The sequence below is a fragment of the Capsicum annuum genome, chromosome 10, assembly GCF_002878395.1.
Source record: "Capsicum annuum cultivar UCD-10X-F1 chromosome 10, UCD10Xv1.1, whole genome shotgun sequence".
Taxonomy (NCBI): Eukaryota; Viridiplantae; Streptophyta; class Magnoliopsida; order Solanales; family Solanaceae; genus Capsicum; species Capsicum annuum.
This window is the reverse complement of record NC_061120.1, coordinates 79,519,867-79,541,833: the sequence shown is the minus strand read 5'-3', so window position 1 is coordinate 79,541,833 and position 21,967 is coordinate 79,519,867. Positions and strand designations below refer to the sequence as shown.

Below are 21,967 nucleotides of genomic sequence, written 5' to 3'. Positions count from 1 at the left end.
AAATTAAGCCTTCTATTTTCATGACTGAATTCAATAAATTTTAAAAATAAAAACATAAAAAATTAAAGTGAATATAGGTAACTATTAATTCAAATTATATTATTTTTGACATTTTGAGTAAAGTATGTTTTGAGTAAGTGAAAGAAATCATTACTAATTGACAAGGACAAAGAAAAATGGAGAAGGAATAATATACAATAAAGGCCAAAGATATGGCATATTAGCACTTAGAAAAAATAGATAATTTTAGACATTACCAAATATATAATATATATGTGTGTGTGTGTTCCAAGTAATTAAGTGAATATATAAATACATTAGATAACTAAAAAGTTGTTGTCTTTTGCCTCAAACACATGTATGAAAATAACTTTTTAGAGATAAAGTTTTAAACTTTGTAGTCAACTACATTAGTTGAGTTTAGATAATTAGAATAAGAATATATTAAAAAAGGAATTAATTCATTTTTAGATCAAATCAAATTTAAGTTGTCGTTTAATTTCTCATATTTGAAATTTATATATAAGAAGTAAGAGGCAAGACTTTCATATCAATTCTCTCTCTATATGACTAAAATGACGATGTACGTCAGGTCTTCCTTTTTCTTTTTTGCTTTTCTTTTTTAAATTTTTTATATAATTGATTAAGTCTATGGCTTATCCTTTTTCCCCCTCTATTTATGAATAGTATTTTTATAAGTCTTGAATACTCTATCCAACATTTATTACGAAGAGTAAAAAGATTTGAATCGTGTCCAAATTTCAATATAAATTTTTTATTTATGTTTTTATGAAATTTGTTTTAATTTATGTATGTTTTAGTAAAGATATATTTATGTTGATTGAAGTTTATGTGTGTTAAAATCTGTAGTGTTGTACATATGTTTTGATTCCTCTTTCTATTTTTTTTTGTGGTGTGGGGGGGGGGGGGGGGGGGGTGGGGGGGGGGGGGGGGAGAGGATGTTTCTATTTTCTTTTTCAATCAGTGTAAGTAATGTGAGGAGGGGTAGGGATGGGGAGTTGTATATCATATAAGTTCTGGAGACTTCAAATGAAGATAAAATTATGTTAATAAATATATATTCGAAAATGAGATGTCAAAATATGAATACATATATGAGTTTAAGTATTAACATGTTGTATTCATATCTGAATAATGAATAATTAAGAAAGTATATTATCCTCTACATTGTATTTCATGAAGCATTATTTCTTCTCTAATATGTTCAAAATTGACATGAAATAAAAAAAAATTTAACATTAATTTTTCTTAGTCTTAATGACATAATTTCATAGCAACACAATATTAGGACACGTTTCAAATCATAAATTTAACAATTTTTTTCTTATTTATTTCTAAATCAGGTTATATCCTGAAATTATAATCCAAAATTTATTATCAATATTTATCAATCTCACTTAGTCACCTTATATATATAAGATCGGTAATCTCATCATCGCAGTTTGAAAATATTTATTTTGGTTTTATATAATACTTTCAACCATATACATGATAGATTTAACTCCAAATTTTATATTAAGGTAATTCACTTGATGCCTCCAACCAAACAACTATTGTATATACGGATTCAATTACTGATTCACATAAAATGAAATTGCTAATTATGAATATATTAGAATACACAATTTATACACTTACCATATGTTAAGGATATACATGTCAATGATAACTACGAATTGAATACAAATATCAAGAATTTCATAAATAATAAACAAAGAAGATAAATATAAGGAGATAAAACTTAATTTTAATGAACTTCCTTATCAAATTGATTATCTTGGTTTGAAGTTTGAGATTAGCTTTGTCATGTGTTTACTTGAGAGTATCAGCTAAAGTCATTGTAAACACTATACTCAATCATGGAATAATCTGTCTTATATAGAATGAGAGATATATTATTCTAGATTATAATCCTAAGATAACTTGATTTTGAACTAAATGATAAGAAAAAAATAATTGTGTATAGGTAATCTCGAACATGACTTGATATTTGTGTTTCTATAAAATAATGTCAATAATAATTAATAGAAATTTAATTCTGTTATATTTAAAAATAAAATATATCACTTTTTAACAATTTAAAATGAAAAAATACTACATGAAATGCAATGACGGGAGTAATATATTTTTATGACTTTCAACAAATTGTGTAGTTAATACATGATCAAAGTGATGTAATTCATTATGATATGAAGATAACTTGGCTTGTATCCTTAGATAAATTGAGATTGAACATGCTTAAACATTGTTAAATCATCAGTAAGTTGACTTTTCATAGCCAATTACTTACTATTTATATCAATCAATTATTATTAAATTGTTACCTGCAGTTATGCTTGTAAGTAAACTAGTTTAGTGTAATTCAAAGAGAATAAATTAACCATGTAGTTGCTGAGAAGCCAATGAACAAGAAGCATTTGGTTGTTGCATTGGATCACCAAAATTTACTGGAAAAGAGTCTTTACTCCCTGGTAGTGTCAGTACATAACACAATATTCAATTTGACTTTTTTCTTCCTATTTGATTCCGATGATGACTGATACCGTTGCTGCTGCTGTTTCGCCGGTAACCATTATCGGCGGCGATGATGGTGTACCATTGGATCCACTGTTACAATCCAATGCCTACACAGACACTGAGACAAATGTTAGGGTTGAAACCACCACGCCGAATATAGGCATCAGTGGTGATGCATGTACCAAATAAAAAAAATGAGGTTGATTTAACTACTCTAGCGCTGGCGGAGGTGGAGACGGTGAAGGAAAGGAGTAAGATGGTAGTGCAGATGACTGAGTCGATGGCTAGAAAGGTTGCAACACCAGTGCATAAGCAGAGTAGATTGAGTAAAGTTAGTGAAGAAAGGTCGAGCTTGTTGCTGGGGGATTGGAAATTTGAAATGGAAGTTCGTACCAATGGTACTACTGTTGGAACTGTTGACAGAGTAAATTTTTATCTCTAAACTTACACACATATAATTATTGATTACTTTGTGCTACTAGGGTTTATATGTGTCACTGGAACTGAGCATCTTTAGGAAACAATCTCTCTGCTTTTTAAAAAATAGGGATAAAGTCTGCATACATTTGTAACGCCCTGAAAATGAGTACCGAGATGTCACACGAAGCTCAAGACTACGAGTAATACCAAGGTAACCCTGTAATCCTTCTACTAAGTCTGAATCTCATATTAATGAAATTAAATGAGCAATAATACAAAAATACTAAATCTGTCTGAGCTAAACTACAATTTACTGAGCGTAATGTCTAAGAACATTCGAAACTGGAAAGTCTGAACAATCAATACCGAAAATCTGAGTTATGACTAGTAGTCCGACAAGCCTTTACTACTAAAACTACAGAGTCATTGGGACAGACCCCCAACTTTCTCGAACTAAACTAAAAATAACTAATCAAATGCTACAAAAGCTGAAAATCTGAGAAAATGGGTCCTCGAACCATGAGGACTCACCAACTGTCGGGATGTAGATAGAGATACCCGAAATCACTCACACTGCTAAGACTGAGCACCTAAACCTACATTATTAAACAATGTAGCATATAGACATATATACTTTGAGAATGTACTGAGCATATGGGGGTGAATGCATAAGTAAAACAATATATCGATGTTTATCAAAATTAATAAAGAATGCATGATAAATATAATGACTCACATTGGCTTGAGCAACTGAAAGCTAAAAATCATAAATCATGAATAATAAAGCATATTGTATAAATCTTATGAGCCATAACAATTAGTTATAAAAACTGTACTTTTACTCTTTCTATTAGTGGAATAAGTAGAAATAAAGTCAAGTCTGTTTTTAAATAATGCAGGCTAAGTGTAAAAAGGGCTCACCTTTATGTCTGTAAACTGAAAGCTAAAATCTCATAGTTAATGTCTTATGTAAAACAATGTATGAAATAAATTGTGAGCCTTTACACTTAGTTTCTAAAAGTTATTCTGTTAATTTTTAAGCTGTAGGGAGGTTCTTTTAGCCGACATACACCATGTGAGCTATCATGGTGTCCAACGTCTAGTTTCCCTAAAGGAAAAACTTTACGTTAGGAAAAGGTGTCATAATCTTGCCAAAGAGTATAACCTGAGCTAAGTGGTCATATCTGAAACTGTCATCCATATAGCAGTGGAATTAATTTAAAACTATACCTATGTTGGCTCGTAGTTCTAGGAACGTAGGATGCATTAAACCCACACTTCATACTCGATGCTAAATACTACTCCCTTTAATCTGTATACTCATTCAGTAGGAAATCCACTTTAAACAACATACTAATTCATACTGAAAGCTAATTGTGAATCTGTTTGTTTAAAACTGAAATTTAGCTATAAAGTGGATTCCATAACTTAGCTAAGGATCAAAAGATCAAATCTTGTTCAAAACTGGATGTTTACTAAGCATAGGATGCTTTAAAATGATGATCTTATTGAAATACCAACATTCAAACTAAGGCTTAATAGCCCATCCCAACATAAAGCATGCTCAATAGTCAAATTCATGAAGTCTTTGCACAATTCTAGTCAAAATAGTGAAAAATTCAACCTTTAATATATCAAAATCACTTCACAAGCATAAATGTACAAAATAGACATGCAATTCATCATCTAAAAAACTTGTAATGTCAAAATCTTCAAATAACCACATTTAGGTATGAACCTTAAATTGAAATTCATGTATATTCATGTAAATTCGTATAAAAAATTATTAAAAGCAAGTTTAGGCACAAGGGGAAAGGATTATCCTTGTTCATAAACCCCACATACTGTAATTGATGAACTAGATGAAAGAGCTTGGTTTTGAGTTCCTATTTGTGTCTTGAAGATTGATTCTTGGAATTCTTCAATTGGGAACCTTGAAATTTGAACTATTTTGGAAAAAGAATGGTGAAATTTGGGGATTTTTGAAGTTGAATGATGAAGCCTAGGATTTTAATTGAGAGGAATTTGATGAATAATCAGCATATTTTTCTCAATATTATGATTAATCTTCTGTTTACTTGATTTGGGGGCTTGATAAAAGGTAAAATTTCCCTTGAGATTTAAAATCTCGTAACTAGAACACCGATTAAGGCCCCACCATTATTCGGTGAGTGGGTCATTGCGATACCCACCGCGATGTAGGAGAATCGCGGAGACACTTGAAATTGACAAATGCTGACTTAAGCTTCATCGCGATATGGTGGAATACATATCACGATACTTATCACGACATGGTGTAATCACGATGGCTTACTATTTTTTAATGATTTCCGATTTGGCCTCTACCGATACGCGGTGGCCTCCTCACTGTAATACTTACCGCGACGCAGCCTAATCGTGGTGAGCAACTGTTTTGCCTATCTGAATGTGATCCAATCCTCTTCTAAAAATTCCAAAACTTACCCAAGACATGCTATTTTCACCCTTGAATATAATTTAACTCAAAAATCATTGTCTCAGAGCCCGAAAGGTCAACTTTAAAATATTCGAAGTTTAAAAGGAGTCAAAATGACTAAGTCCCTCAACATATAGCTTTATTTTTAGGCTCTAAGTGCTATAAGTACGTACTAAGGGATGGACTAAGCTAAAAATATTTGGGGTATCACCATATCACCCCTTTGGGAACATTCGTCCTCAAATGCGACTAATGTAGCAGAGGATACTAGGTAACTGTGATAATTAACTGATATGCACAACTGAAGCATGACTAAACTGATTTGCAATGAAAGAACTATTAAGTGAATGACTATATAAATCTAAAACTTGGGATAAAAAAGAGATGATTTTAGGAAGCTTGTTACCTTAAAATGAATCTAAATTTGCGGCAAAAAGATGAGGGTACTTGGTCTGCATATCTGCTTCCGCTTTCCAAGTGGCGCCCTCAATGGATTAATTCTACCAAAAAACTTTGACCAATGGAACTTCTTTGTTCCTTAGTGTAACGCCTCGAGTCTGTACCTCAGATGCTAACAGTGCTTATGACCCCGAAGGACCACCAGCCAACCCATGACTAATATCTATTGTGAGCACTTAAACATGATACTGAAATAGATGTGGAATTAGGCTAAATTGTCATAAGGTTCAAAATATAAATACTGATAAATATTAACATCTAGTAAAAAAATCTATAAACTAAACATTGTCTGAACTAGTCTAGTCTGAAAGCCTCTAATTGAACTGTCTGAATATGGAGTTGATGGGACAAGCCCCCAACTAACTCCAACTGCTGAGTTATTGATAAACTGAAATAAATTATATCCCCGATAGATGAGGACTCACTACTAAATCTACAACTACTGACTGAATTTGCCTAAATACGGTCAGGATCTTGAGCGTCCAAACCTATGATATGAGACATCATAGCGCAAAGAAAAGGATGCAGTCAGTACGTGGAATGTACTGGTATGCTAAATGAGGTAAGGCTGAATGCAAGGGTTTATATGCATGAACCAAAACTGACTGAATGATATAGAGTAACTGAATATAAGAGTACGTAGATAACTGATACTATGGAAATCACTTAGTAAGCAATATTGTACATAAATGTATAGACTATAACTGAGCTTTTGTGAAGCTGAGCACTGAGTTTTGATAACTGAGTAACTGATATTTGAAGTTATTGATAACTAATTTACTGATACTAATTGACTGTGTCTGACAGTCTTTAATTCTGTAAAATAAATTGAGTTCTAAACTGAAGACTGAAAGTGAAACTGTGGAAGGTAATCATCTAACCGACCTGCCCCAAATAAAATAAGATAACTGAGTTGGGGTCCAATCTTTAACCCCAATTAGAAGGGTGCTAATACCATGCCAGGGGTACTAGCATCTACTGTGGAGTAAGTCCTATCAAACGGGTGACCCCTGAGATCAGTCCTAAACTATCGGATCAGTCCTATCTAATGGGTGACATCTCATAACCTACGCTGGCTACGTAGTTCTAGAACTTAGGGATTTTTTCTAGGGATCCAGTCCTAACTAACAGGTAAGACTCCATCCCTAGGCTCGCTCGTTGCTGAATCGTACTCCTAACTGAAAGACATTGAACTGATCATACTGAATTGGACTGGACTAATTCTTAGTTTACTAAGTTTTCTTGAGTTCTATAACTGACTGAGTTCTACTGAGTTCTATAACTGACTGAGAGTACTATTGGTCGTGACATGACTGATACTATTCTGTAAGTGACACTAGCTCTAGGTAAACAACTAGATTGTCGGGTATTAAATACCCCCAGGACTCGATAGCATGAAGAGTAAAGCATCACATGATCATGCCAAGCATAACAATGTACATATGTTCATATTTCATCTATAGAGACATTTTATCAAACACTTGTAGGCCATAAGCTTGTACATATACTAACATATCATGATTTCATCACTTTATTCACATGGATATTCTATTAACCACTTGGGGAGCACAAATTTATGCACATAATCATGGATAACATATAAACATAGCCACTACAATGCCCAAACTTACAATTTCATGGGTTTAGCATGCAATTCATATAATTCCCCATAAAATACTAATCTAATTTTGTGAATCTTATAATTATCATTGATTAAAACCAATTAACATCATAGACACATTAATCACTTTGTAAATCCAAGGGTTTATCAGGATAATCACTTATTCATCACACATAGTATTCAATTTCATGAACTTGCACTTAAATCATGGATTTAAAACCCAACTAATATCATGAACATGAATTCAATTCAAACATAGAAGTTCATAATTCTACAATCTTTTAGTTTTATAAAAATGGATTCATGGACTCTATGGGTGAAAGGAACCCATAGATGAACACCTAACATACCTGAGAAGAAGAGATCTTGAATGTTCTTGGAGGATTTCTTGAGATTGCTCTTGGTTTATTAAAGTTAGGGTTTTGTAATGTAGAGAAAAAACTCTTGATTTTGGGGAAAATTTAAATAATGAATGACTTAAAATGTCTTTAGGGCTTTAATCCCATATCTGGACGTAATAAAATCATGGGAAAAGACTAATTTAACCCTGGACAAAACTTTGGATTTTCGTCAAAAATTTCAAAATTACCCCCCGGCGCGATGCGGTACAATTGCACTGGATCACTTAAAATTGGACAACTGGGAACTGATCTAATGGTGCGATGCGGCACCATTGTGGTGCCTTACTGAATGGGAATTGGGCCTTTGCACGATACGTCATTATTGCGGAGCAACACTGAAAAGGTAAAAATTGGGAAATTGGCTTGTGGCGCGATGCAGTGGTGTCGCGTTGGCTCATTGGAAAATGAAAATTTCCATTTGGACTGCCTCCGCGATGCGTTGAAGTACCAGGTGGTACACTGTTTCACTAAAATGACTCTAACTCTTCACCCGGGTATCAGATTTGGGCGAATTTTATATCGTTGGAAAGCAAATTGAATTTCCTATGCAATGAAAGGTTCCAAACTGAAAAATACTAAGTATTTCAAAATTTTTACATGGGATTACTCATGTACTAAGACTTAAATTAAGCTAGGGAAATATGGGGTATTATAATATCTCCCCCTTGGGAACATTCGTCCTCGAATGAGACTAATCAAGCTAAGAAATACTGATAGACTGAAGAAATGTTGATAGAATGAGTTTACACATTGAACATGCATGAATGAAGCATGACTACTTGACTGAAACTACTGATACACTGAGATTACATACTGACCATCCATATCTGATGCATGAAAAACATGACTGAATTGATTCATAAATACATGACTGAATATGCAATGGTAATGGATACTAAGTTTATAACTGTAACTGAATTATGGAACTGAGTAAATCTAAGAAAGACCATCACCTTAAGCTGAGAATACTAATGAACCTGAGATCATTTGCTGAACATGTATGAACGGGAATATGAGGACATGACTGAGTCAGAAACATGATACATGAACTTAATATTATGAACAAAACTGATTCCTTGAATATATATGCCATGCCATGGGAATGTTCATATGGCTGAGATTGGAATGAGAGAGTCAACTTATGAGTACCTGTTACTCCAAACTGGATTTGTTACGTGAAAAGAAACTGAAAGATTTAGGACATGAAAGCTCGGGGTTTATAGTGCATCTCCCCCTTGGGACATTATGTCCCTCAAAGAATGTTGACTTGGCTGAGATACTAAGGAAAAGATGAGACGATGCACGGGGCACCTACGAATTGAATCGTGACTAAGTATTTAGGGTCTGAAACTGAGGAATGACACATGAACTGAGCTGAATTCGCAATTACCAGGATGCTCCATCTTGGAATGGGAATATTCCAGAGGCTTCGGATAGGGCAACTGGGCAGAAAGATGGGAAACCATACAAATTTGTCTACCTAACTGCTAAACTGAATTCATGGCTTTACGGACTAACTCATACTAAAAACTTATACTCAACTGGAGCATTTCTTGACACTTTTTCTATAAAGTTCTATAGACTTTAGAGAGCAAGGAAATCTTGGCATGGTCTGAATGAGACAGTTGAATAAGAAATCACAACAAGACTAAAATTCTGCAATATAGGCACTAATAAATCTACCTACTGAGGTCTGATCTGGACTGAATTCTCCCACTATGTTCAAGCCTACTTAAATCTCCGAAATACATTTAGACCCTTACATATCATCATGACATTCAAGACTATCTTCATAACTACATCATTATGTAAAACTAGCATGCAACAATCTTTTCTTAACATGAAATATTTACTCTCTTCCTTCTAAGTAACTGCTTATCACTACATAAGGAGAGTTCACTGAAGGTTAAAACATGGGGACCTAAAGCATGAATGGACACTATACTGAACTTGACACTTAACTATGGCATGAGGAATAGAACATTAATATCCTGGACTTTATCAAGAGATCTAAACTGAGGATATATATAACGAAATCCAAATTTAGTTGATAATTAGGTCATGGAAACTGATAACACTGTAAGGCATGAGTATATGAGTCATGAGCTGCATGACCTGATTTTAGAGTTTCTATGTTCAGGAAACATGATTCGTACACTGAATGAACTGAAACTGCTCATACTAAGAATTGTAAGCGTACATGATTTTTTATAACACGCATGAATAGGAGCTATGATCATAGAACTGACATGTACAGCGTGAGTAGATATCATGATAGCTAAAGTGCAATACTTTATATTGAGGTAAGGACGGCTTGGGTATCAACCTCTCCCACTATTTTTCTACACACACTGACATTACTACTAAAATTGAATAGTTCCTGTATACCTTTCAAGCTATAATATACTGACACATTGGGGTGGAGACTGAGAAAAGTTCTGCTAAGGTTCTTGGCCTAACTTTGAAATCAACTGCTATGTAAGAAATTACAAAAGACAGAGAAGCTCCTGGATCTAATAAGACAAAACATGTAAATTGAAGATACATAACATACTAGTAACCATGTCAGGAGACCTTTCCTGATCTTGTCTAGACTGAAATGCATAAAGCCTATTTGGGCATTGCCCACTGGCGGCATTAGAAGTAGCACCCTGCTGATTCGGGCGATCACACTGAGCTGAAGGACTGTTATACTGATCCTGAGAACCTGACTGAGAAAAATCTCTGACTCTGTGGCCTAGCTTGCCACACCCAAAACAAGTATCACTGCCATCTCTACACACTCCTTATGGTTCTTACCACATTCTCCGCAAAGCAGATTAATACAAACACCCTTCCCACAACCTTGTGACTTAGAGCCTGGTGCTCCATCTCGACTGATATTCTTAGACTTGGGCACTGGCGCCTGGACTGAAAGTGGATCTGGTGCTAAGAATCTCTGATGGAACTAGGAGCGGTTACTACCCTCTGATCTTAGCTTAGAATTATTTGTTCTAGCCCTCTTATTCTTTCTACACTCCCCTCCCTCCCTCACTCTACTGAGTGCAAGTCAAAAGCCTAGATAGGAAAATAGTCTTTAAATTATTCTGAGCAACTACTGAATAAGCTAAGGTAGCGAAAATAGCTCTAAATTCAGCGTGAGAGACATGCTCATACAGGGGATCTGCCTGAACAAGAGGAGGAGATGACTGGCTTTCATTACTTCTTCCATTAAATTCCTTGGGAGGCATATTCTGGAAGGATAAAGAAGGGATGAATTAGACTGAGATTTTAACTTGAGATCATGCTCACTCGCATGACATGAATACTGAAAGAAGGAAAACTTTTTCTAAAAACATCACATAACCTCCTGTCCATAAGTGTGGCGCGCTATACACCCATGCACAAGACTCTACTTGATGCGGATTTCAGACTCCCTAGGACTCTATTGAAACTTAGGCTCTGATACCAAGTTTGTAATGCCTTGAGTCTATACCTCAAATGTTACACGGTGCTTATGACCATAAAGGACCACAAGCTAACCCATGACTGATATCTGTTATGAGCACTGAAACATGATACTAAAATAAATGTGGAAATAGGTTAAATTGCCATAAGGTTCAAAATCTAAATACTGATAGATAATAATATCTGGTAAAAAAAATTGAAAACTAAACACTGTCTGAACTGGTCTAGTATGAAAGCCTCTAACTAAACTGTCTGAATATAGAGTTGATGGGATAAACCCCCAACTAACTCCAACTACTGAGCTACTGATAAACTAAAATAAATCATATCCCCAATAGATGAGGACTCACTACTAAATCTGCAACTGCTAACTAGATCTGTCTAAACACGGTCGGGATCTTGAGCATCCAAACCTATGATATGAGACATCATAGTGCAAAAAAAGAGTATAGGGTTAGTACGTGGAATGTATTGGTATGCTAGATGAGGTAGGGCTGAATGCAAGGGTTCATATACATGAACAAGAACTGACTAAATGATATAGAGTAACTGAATATAAGAGTATGTAGATAACTGATACAATAGAAATCACTGAGTGTGCAATACTATACATATACGTATAGACTGTAACTGAGTTTTTATGAAGATGAGCACTGAGTTCTAATAACTAAGTAACTGATATCTGAAGTTACAGATAACTGATTTACTAATACTGATTGACTGTGTCTAACAGTTCTGATTTTGTAAAATGAACTAAGTTCTAAACTGAAACTGAAATTAAAACTGTGGGAGGTAATCATCTAACTAACATATCCCAAATAATATAATATAACTGAGTTGGGCAATCTATAACCCCAATTGGAAGAGTGGTAATACCGTGTCATGGGTACTAACATCTGTTGTGGAGTTAATCCTATCTAACGGGTGACCCCTGAGATCAGTTCTAAACCAGCGGGTGATTGCTGAGTATGTCAGTCCAATCTAACAGGCGACATCTCATAACCTACGCTGGCTACATAGTTCTGGAACTTAGGGATAATTTCTAGGGACCTAGTCCTAACTAAAGGGTAAGCCCTCATCCCTAAGCTCACTCGATGCTGAATCATACTCCCAACTGAAAGACACTGAACTGATTATACTAAATTGGACTACACTGATTTTGAGTTTACTAAGTTTTCCTAAGTTCTGTAACTGACTGAGTTCTATTGAGTTCTGTTACTGACTGAGAGTACTACTGGTCGTTACATGACTGATACTATTCTATAACTGACACTGGCTCTAGGTTAACAGCTAAATCGTGGGGTGTTAAATACCCCCAGGACTCGATAGCAAGAAAAGTAAAGCATCACATGATCTTGCAAAGAATAACAATGTACACATATTCATATTTCATCTATAGAGACATTTTATCAAACACTTGTAGGCCATAAGCTTGTACATATACTAACATGTTATGATTTCATCATTTTATTCACATGGACATTTTATCAACCACTTGGGGAGCACAAATTCATGCACATAACCATGGATAACATATAAACATGGTAACTACAATGCCCAAACTTACAATTTCATGGGTGTAGCATGCAATTCATATAATTCCCTATAAAATACTAATCTAATTTTGTGAATTTTATAATTATCATAGATTAAACCCAATTAACATCATAGACACATTAATCAGTTTGTAAATTCAAGAGATTATCAAGATAATCACATATTCGTCACACATGCTATTCAATTTTATGAACTTGCACTTAAATCATGGATTTAAAACCCAACTAATATCATGAACATGAATTCAATTCAAACATGGAAGTTCATAATTCAAAAATCTTGTAGTTTTAGAAAAATGGATTCATGGACTCTATGGGTGAAAGGAACCTAGAGATAAAAACCTAACATACCTGAGAAGAAGAGTTCTTGAATGTTCTTGGAGGATTTATTGAGATTGATCTTGGTTTCTTGAAGTTAGGGTTTTGTATTATAGAGAGAAAGCTCTTGATTTTGGAAAAAAGTTGAATAATGAATGACTTAAAACATTTTTAGGGCTTTAATCCCATATCTGGACGTAATAAAATCATGGAAAAAGACTAATTTAACCCTGAAAGAAACTTTAGATTTCCGTCAAAAAATTTTGAAATTACCCCCGAGCGCGACGTGGTACAATCGCGCCGGCTCACTGAAAAGTGGACAACTGGGAATTGTGCTGATAGTGCGACGCAGCGCCATCGCGGTGCCTCACTGAATGGGAAATTGGTCCTTTATCACGGAGCAACATTGGAAAAGTGACAATTGGAAAATTGGCTAGTGGAGCGATGCGGTGGTATCGCATTGGCTCATTGGAAAATAACAATTGTCATTTGGACTGCCTCCGCGATGCACTGAAGTACCAGGTGGTACGCTACGCTGTTTCACTAAAATAACTCTAACTCTTCACCCGGTATTGAATTTGGGCAAATTTTATATCGTTGGAAGGCTAATTGAATTTTCTATGTAATGGCAAGCTCTAAACTAAAAAATACTACGTATTTCAAAAAAATTACATGGGATTACTCATGTACTAAGATTTAAATTAAGCTAGGGAAATACGGGGTGTTACACTTAGTCTACGAATCTGGCGATCAAGGATCTCAACGAGAATCTCTTCATAAGAGAGGATATCATGAAAATCTGTTCTTTCTAAGGGTACTACAACCATTGGATCGCCAGCACACTTTCTTAACAAGAACACATAACACGGGGTGAATGAAGGACAAATCCATATGCAGCTCAAGCTTATATGCCACCTTCCCAACATAGCTCAATATCTTGTAGGGGACAACATAGCGGGGACAAGTTTCCCCTTTTTGCCAAACCTCTTCACCCCTTCATGGGTAAAACTTCCAAATAAACTAGAAACTTCCAAATAAACTAAGTCTTCAATTTCGAACTCAAGATCTCTTCTCCTTACATCTGCATAAAATTTCTGAAAACTATTAGCTATCTTCAACCTTTCTCGAATAATTTAAACCTTATACATAGCTTCTAACACTATATCTGGCCCTATCAAAGCGACCTCACCCACTTAAAACCAACCGATAAGTGATCTACATCTCCTCCCACAAAGAGCCTCAAATGGGGCCATCTAAATGCTTGCATAGTAACTGTTATTGTAGGCAAACTCGATCAAAGGAAAATTCTCATCCCAACTTTCCTTGAAATCAAGTACACATACCCTCAACATATCTTCTAGGATCTAAATGGTCCTCTCTACTCAACCATCTGTCTGAGGATGAAGACGTCTTGAGCGTCCAGGTATGTTCCCGATCCCTTGTACTTTATTTTTTTTAGATATGCTGGGGACAATGCATAGGCTTTAGGTTTAGGGTGGGGGTGTACCAAGGTCTCCACGGGCCATACTTGCCATGCTTCAAAGCCTGTGGCCACAATCTAAAAAAGGAAAAAGAACTGGCATATTTTTATTTTATTTTGTTTGATGTTTTATGTTTTTGTGTATTGTGTGCTGGAAATAGATAAAAATAAGAGGAGAATTTGTATCTGTGGCAGTTGATTTGTTTGAAATAATTATGCTTGAAATTGTTTGATTTTGAAAGATTTTGTGAGGAAAATTTGATACCCCTCATAAATTTTTGTAACTGTGTGATATATGTATGTGTGTAAGACAACTGTGAATCTGATAATGTCATAGGATTAGAAATAAAATAACAAGGATAAACAATTGTATAACTGGATAAGTATTACCTAGCAGTATAACCCTGTGCGAGTGTGTGTGAGGCTCTACCTAGTTCTCGGTGTATCTAAATCTAGAACTTGCCCGATTGCTTTTACCTAAGTCCAGGATAATCGAGTAGGAAATGACCATCGAACATTTTTATTTTAAGTCCACTCAAGCCTAAATTTCCAATCAAATGATATGAATCCTTTTGATTTAAAATTTTGAGCCATAAATTGACCTTTTATTGTTTACACCGATTTCACCTCCCATTTAAATTATAATGAACCTGTCTTGGTCTTGGTCCTCCTTGGACATTATAAGGGTGCACAGGAAAAATGAGTATGAAGAAAGATGTGTAGAAAGAAGAATCAAAAAAAGGACTATTGCGGTAAAAATAAAAGAAAAAAAGAGAAATTGTAAGAAAAGAAAAGAATAAAAAATAAAGTTAGGAAACCATCCCTGGACCAGTCTAGTGCTTTAAAAATAAAAAGGGAGACAAGAGGGCAAAAATAAAATTGAATAAAAAGTGGACCCTAAAGAAAGCATAGTATCAAGGAGGCATAGTCACTGAAAAAAATTCCAAAAAAAGATACCATACCATCCCCTAACCTACATTATAAGCCTAATAAAGTCCTTAGTGATCCTACCTCGACTGCTCGAAAGATTAAAAAGAGAGAATATGGGCAAGCCTATGGTATTCTGTATACACCGACGGTACTTCTTTGTGAGCGAGACCGTCTTTTGTATATCCCTGAGTAAGTTGATTTATCTTAACTGAGTGAATGAGATCTCTTTGACCGTGAGCGCACGTAGGTTGTGTTGTTATGTTGTTAGTCTGTCTGGTTAATGTGGTTTGTGTCTATGCCCAGTTTGCTATTACTAATGAATGTAATGCCATCATTGGATTCCCTTGTGTTTCTTCATTTGCTAGATCATTATACACAGTCTAACTCTTGAGAAGTTAAAATTAGGAGGGTAAATAAAAATTGTTGTAAACTAAATTGAAAGTCACTACCACAGGTATCTTAGGATCTTCCTATTTAAGCATTGTTGTGTTGTGTTATAGTTTTTGATTTTTGTTTTACTTGAGGACACACAAACTTCTAAGTTGAGGGTGTTGATGTTTCGTGGAAACACAACACTTTCGATACTTAAAACCATGAAATTATGCTTGTACTTAGGTTGTTTTGGTTGATATGATGTGGTTTGTTACTTGTTGCAGGTGAAACAGGTCTAAAATAGTGTTAGGGTGAAATTGGAAGAAAAAGACCTAAAAAAGACCAAGACTATAGATGATACGAGTTACCATATGAGCCGTCAACACATCATAGGCTCGTAGGTTAACTCGTAAAGATAACAAAAGTAAAGCCAAGAAGGAAATTCAAGTGAAGGAAAGATATGACTCAATAATACGAGTCGTAAGATGAGTATATGAGTTATGTCAAGAAATAATAAGTACAACAGAAACCAAAGAAGCAATTTAGAGTTGAAGTCTCAGAAGAATACGAGTCGAAAGTCTGAGTACAACTCGTATGGGCAAGTCGTAAATAGACCGGTATTCAAAGGATTGAGAAGAAGAAGTCCCAGGTGGATACGAGTGAATACCACGAGTCGTATGGTCAAGGTACGACTCGTGAGAATGAGTCATAAGAAGAACAAAAAGTTAAAGCCTGGATAATTAGACACTGGAGTGGATATAAGAAACACAGTACGACTCATAAGAAGACTGTACGAGTAGACAAGTGAGTCGTACCTTGTGCTGACATTACTTTTCCTTTTTCATTTTTATTAGGATTTTTGAGTATTTTTGAGATACTACAAATACCCTAGGGTTTATCTTTTATTAGGTTGCACTCTTTGACATTCTAATACACGTTTTTATATTATTCTTATCATTGATACTTTGCTCTTGAGATTTTTGGATTATTATTCAATTTAAGACTTCGGATTTTATTCATCTTATTCTTGAGAAATCAATTATATGTTTTCTTTATTAATTATCATGGATTATTGCACAAGCATGAGCGGCTAATTTCTTTGACTAGGGTTGTGGGAACCCTGGTAGATTAACTATGCAGGGGAAGCGAGAGAGTCATCTATTCTAAAGTAAGTTGTATGTATCTTAATTATTTTTACATTAATTGACCTCAAAGCTACTGCAGGAGCTTGGGGATAGCCTGTATTCACAAACGTCCTCACAAGGGAGTTTGAGATTAGGAAAAGAGTATTAAGATAGTAATTTGATATTTACTTCCATCATTATTATTTCGGCATCTCATCTAGTCAACATAAGGAGCAACAAGGTGACGCCCTGAGACTCACAAGGTAAAGGGTGAGGTTTATCAATGCGTTTAGGTTGGTAATACATATCTTGTTGACTTTACATGCAGAAAAACAGAATAGGTGGGTTTAGCATGAGAAACTTATGGAGTTAAGAAGCCAGGGGAAACACAACCCTAGTGTTCGTCTTCTATTATTTACAACTCAAAGCATTCAAGTTTGGTTACTAACTACTATTACTTACAAAATCCTCCATTTACTTTTCCTCACCGCTCGTAAATTATATCAAGTTAAGCAGCTATTCAGCATGTTCTCTGTGGGATCAACCCCAACCTAGTTGGGTTACTATATTTGGCATAGACCGCAGCATACTTCTTTGGAGGTTAGTTTTGGGTGACATCAAAACTCCATCATAGTGATATGGACAACTTCCTTGCAGCAATAGGAAATCCTAAATATTTAAATGGGAAAGTTCCAGCACAGTATCCTGTTTCTTCTAGTATGTCCTTTTTTAGTTGATCTAAACCTTGTTCTAATTGAACACTTTAATTCTTAATAAAATATTTCAATTAGACACTTTATATTTAGTTTGGAAAAAACATTTGCGCTTGTTTTCATTTGTTCATTATATAGTTAAGTTAAACACATAAATATGTCATCTCCTTTAAGTATACGCATCAACCTCAAGGAGAAATGCTTGAAATTTTTTGAATGCTAAAGCTTATATTTCCATCTTGTAACAGATGGAGCAACATGTATCTTCTCTTGTGTTGAATAGTTCTATTATAGAAGCCATCATTGAAGCCAAGCAGCAAAAGACGCTTTTTGCAGTTTTTGTTTCAGGAAAATGATTTCTAATTCTCTATAATTTTATTTATGCTATAATTTTAATTTGTCCTAAATTAACCTGATGTAAGATAGATTTGGGCGATGTTGCACCAAGGTTAATACATAGAATGACAGTAGGTTTCCATGTAGGTCAGTTGGACTTTGGGGTAATTGAGAGTGGTTAGATTCAAGAGAAGTGTTCTTGACTGACTTGGGGAAGCATATTCTCCCACTCAATCAAAATGGAAATCATTTGATTACAACTTAGTCTATTCACCCGGAACCAATAAGTATTATCTATATTATATGCTGGTAGAAAGATAGAAGAAATTCAGAAGGGATAGGCTGCTTTAGTTACACCCTCTGCAGGCATCACTAAAGCCTTTGATTAATTTTAGAAGAATTTTCTTCATTATGCCCAAAAAAGGCCGCCTATTGCACAAAATATCCCATATTAGTAGGGTTTGGGGAAGGGATGCAAATTTGATTTTACAAGAATCATCATAAGAATTTAGCAACTAATTTTTTTTGCTTTATCTTCAGCTTATGTTTATGCAAATATTTTTGTATATCTTGGTTTACCCTTTTTCTTTATACTTTTTTGTTTCTTGAGGCAGGGGGATTGGGCATATGAGAGATAACTTTGATGCTTAAGAAATGGAGGAGTATGTAGAGTCTTCATCCTAATTGTATTTGGTTCTAATTTGTGTCCTAGGTTGCAATATAGAATCAAACCAATTAGAAACATCAACTTGGTTGGACCCAAGAGTAGGTTTATCCTTGCGTCCTCGAATGATATTTTCTAGGTCTCAATTTATGTGTCACCATTGACTTGGCACAAAGTTTAAGTAAAATGAGAAATTTTTCAAAACTTGTTATCTAAAATACTCCTTGACAATTGGTGTGGCTATAAATCATTTCATTAAAGGTAAAAGAGGAATTTTAAAGTTAAACTGTTTCTATGTATAAAAAGGTACATTCTTTTTGGATGGATTTAAAAAGAAAGTGTGCTACATAAGTTGAGGCGGTGGAAGTATTAGGTTTGATTTTTTTGGCCCTTCAATAGTGAGTTCACTTTCTCATCTTCCTTTTAACTGCTCAGGTTGCTAATTCTATATCAAAGTACTGCATTTTGTTGCACATCCTGGAAGAAAGTACTAATGCTAGAAACTTCTCAACATTCTGTATCCTTTACCCCCTGTAGCAAGCCCCTCCCCACCCTACCCCTCCCCCCCACATCTCCTCTTGAGTATTATTTTCATAGAGTATGCATCTTAAATACACTTGCTTCGTTTACAGAAAGCTTGTGGAAGCACTTATGACTTCGTTAAGATACTAGGAACAATCAAATGTTGAAATTGTGGATCTTCATAGTCATCCACGAAAATTTATTTTAAGCCTTTTTTAAACGAAAATTTCTATTAATAAATATGATGGGGCAATGCAGTATCTTTTCATTATTTCTTGCAGAACTATATTTTTCCTTAGGTACATGATATTGATTACCTAGATCTACAAGTTAACATCGCTTGTGAATGTCAGGAGTTGGAAGTTATTACTATGAGGAGAAAAGAGTGCCCGACATTTTGATGTTCGATTATCACAGGCAGCATGAAATAGGTATTAGCACCAACCGACAACCGATTTCTGGCTATTGCTTTCCTTTGCAAATCTTTCAGGTTGTTCTTTATAAAGCTTTTCATTCTAATACATTGCTTCAAATTCGTGAAATGCAGGGGCGGCTCAATCCTTTAAGAAAAAAGGCCACCGCCTTAGGCCCCAACATTTAAGGGCCTCATTTTCTTTTAGCAATAATAGATTATTGATTTTTTACAAAAATATTAAATTTTATTTATAAAAAAATAATTTTTAATATAAAAAAAAGAATTATTAGAAGAAGAATGATATATCTAGACTACTAAAAATTAAATGCATTAATTATATAATTAATTTAAAAAGAATTATTAGAAGAAATAAATTATATAATTTTTAACATAGATTTATAAAAAAATTCTTAAGGCTTCCACTCGATTTTTGGTCTTAGGCCACAAATATGCTTGAGCCGCCCCCGGTGAAATGGTGTCCCAATTACTGAAATACGAATCGCCTGAATCTTCAAGACTTATGATTCACTGAATAAATAAAGATGATGGTCGTGTTATCAGTAATTTCATTTCTAACGCAATTTGGTGATACTCTAAACATCTCTATCACTTTAATCGCACTACAAAAATTAATAGTGGCTAACCCTATCTATTTGTATAATTTCATAGTGATGAATCCTTGACTGTTTTGCTGCGTGGAACACAAATATGCAACTTTTGTTATGTTTTTGACATGATATATAACCGTCTATGAGCTACTTAATTTGAAGTTTATCTTATGTCTCATCTTCTTTTTACCTTTATTTCTAATTATGATGAAGGTTGATGATCTTATTCAATTGATGGAGGGTGATAATACTAGATCAGTTAACATCGAAAATCAATGTAAGCTTCCCGTTGAGTTGGCTCTTGGCAAAAGCTTGAACTTTCTGAGAATGTGAAGGAGATAATCTGCTAAACTCTGTCTCTAATTTTAGTTTTTCTCCTTTTTTTAAAAGATATATTATAGAATAGATATCTTAGTTCATGTTTTGATACCTTGTTACTTTTAATTTGATTTGGAAAAATGTTCTTTAGATGATGGTATTAGCACCCAGAAATAAACCCTAAGGGAGTGAGAGATGTGTACTTTTGTGACTGGGTTAGGGTTATTATTGAGGCTCATGAACGACTATCATCGATTTCATTTTTGTGTCGTCTTATTTCTATAAGCATAGGAAAATTTGTGCCTACCTGTGTGTCTTATTCCACAACAACAGTCTTTTTCTAATGTAAGTTTATCATGCATAATTCGTGTTAAGAGATTCTGAAATCTACTGTTTATACATGTTATTTCATATGTTTGGATTACAAGAATTGTCTATCTTCTTAGAAAATATAACTTCTCTCCTATCTTTGCACACACTTATACCAATTAAAGGATCTTAGCAAATATAAAGGAAATATTAGTGAATAATACAGGAAGAGAAAAAGTAATTTAAAATTTACAAGATTTATTCAAACTTTAAAACATTACAAGAGAAGAGCTTAGGCAGACGGAAATATTTCTTGTCTAGGAAATTTTCTGATGCCTTCTCTAGTATTACAACAAGTCTTATATAGACGAGAGAGAGATAATACAGTACATCTAAAGCATACAAATGTAAGGCTAAGATTATTTCTTAGTGCTGATGTTTTTAGCTTTTAAAAAACTGATTGATTGCTTTGTCCTTTTGTTTTCTGATGCCTTCTCTAGTATTACAACAAGTCTTATATAGACGAGAGAGAGATAATACAGTATATCTAAAGCATACAAATGTAAGGCTAAGATTATTTCTTAGTGCTGATGTTTTTAGCTTTTAAAAAACTGATTGATTGCTTTGTCCTTTTGCTTTTGGAAAGCATCTGGTCGTACGAATTCCATTTAGCTTTTTTGAAAAGCTGATTGAATGCTTTGTCCTTTTGTTTTTGGAAAAGCATCTGGTCCTATGGATTCCAGTTAGGAATAGTAAAATGCCCTTTCAAAAAGTAATTCCGGTTCTTTGAACCTCTACTTTTTTGAAGGGTCATTTCCCTATTCTTAATAGGGGTCCAAGTAGGCCATAGCTATCCCTTTAGGATTTAGTATATCACCATTGTTATCACTACTTCCTTTGGAGGAAGCTTCTTCTAGAAGTTGTAACACTTCTTCTTCATTGGTTTCTTGGCTGTCCATAT

At 34.5% G+C, this 21,967-nt stretch overlaps 1 protein-coding gene across 10 annotated transcripts in view; it reads left to right on the top strand.

Annotated features, from left to right (window-relative positions):
- Nucleotides 1-21,083, top strand: part of LOC107845508 — a 37,450-nt gene extending 16,367 nt beyond the window's left edge. For 2 of the 10 annotated variants that reach the window (XR_007045747.1, XM_016689867.2), the window contains exons 3-4: nucleotides 19,710-19,846; nucleotides 20,593-21,003. Coding sequence is in view for 1 of the 10 variants with exons in the window: in XM_016689867.2 (XP_016545353.1) it covers nucleotides 19,710-19,846; nucleotides 20,593-20,712 (257 nt within the window). In the remaining 9 variants the exon portion in view is untranslated. The other 8 variants (XR_007045745.1, XR_007045748.1, XR_007045742.1 and 5 more) reach the window with 8 other exon arrangements.
- Nucleotides 21,084-21,967: the final 884 nt, after the last annotated feature.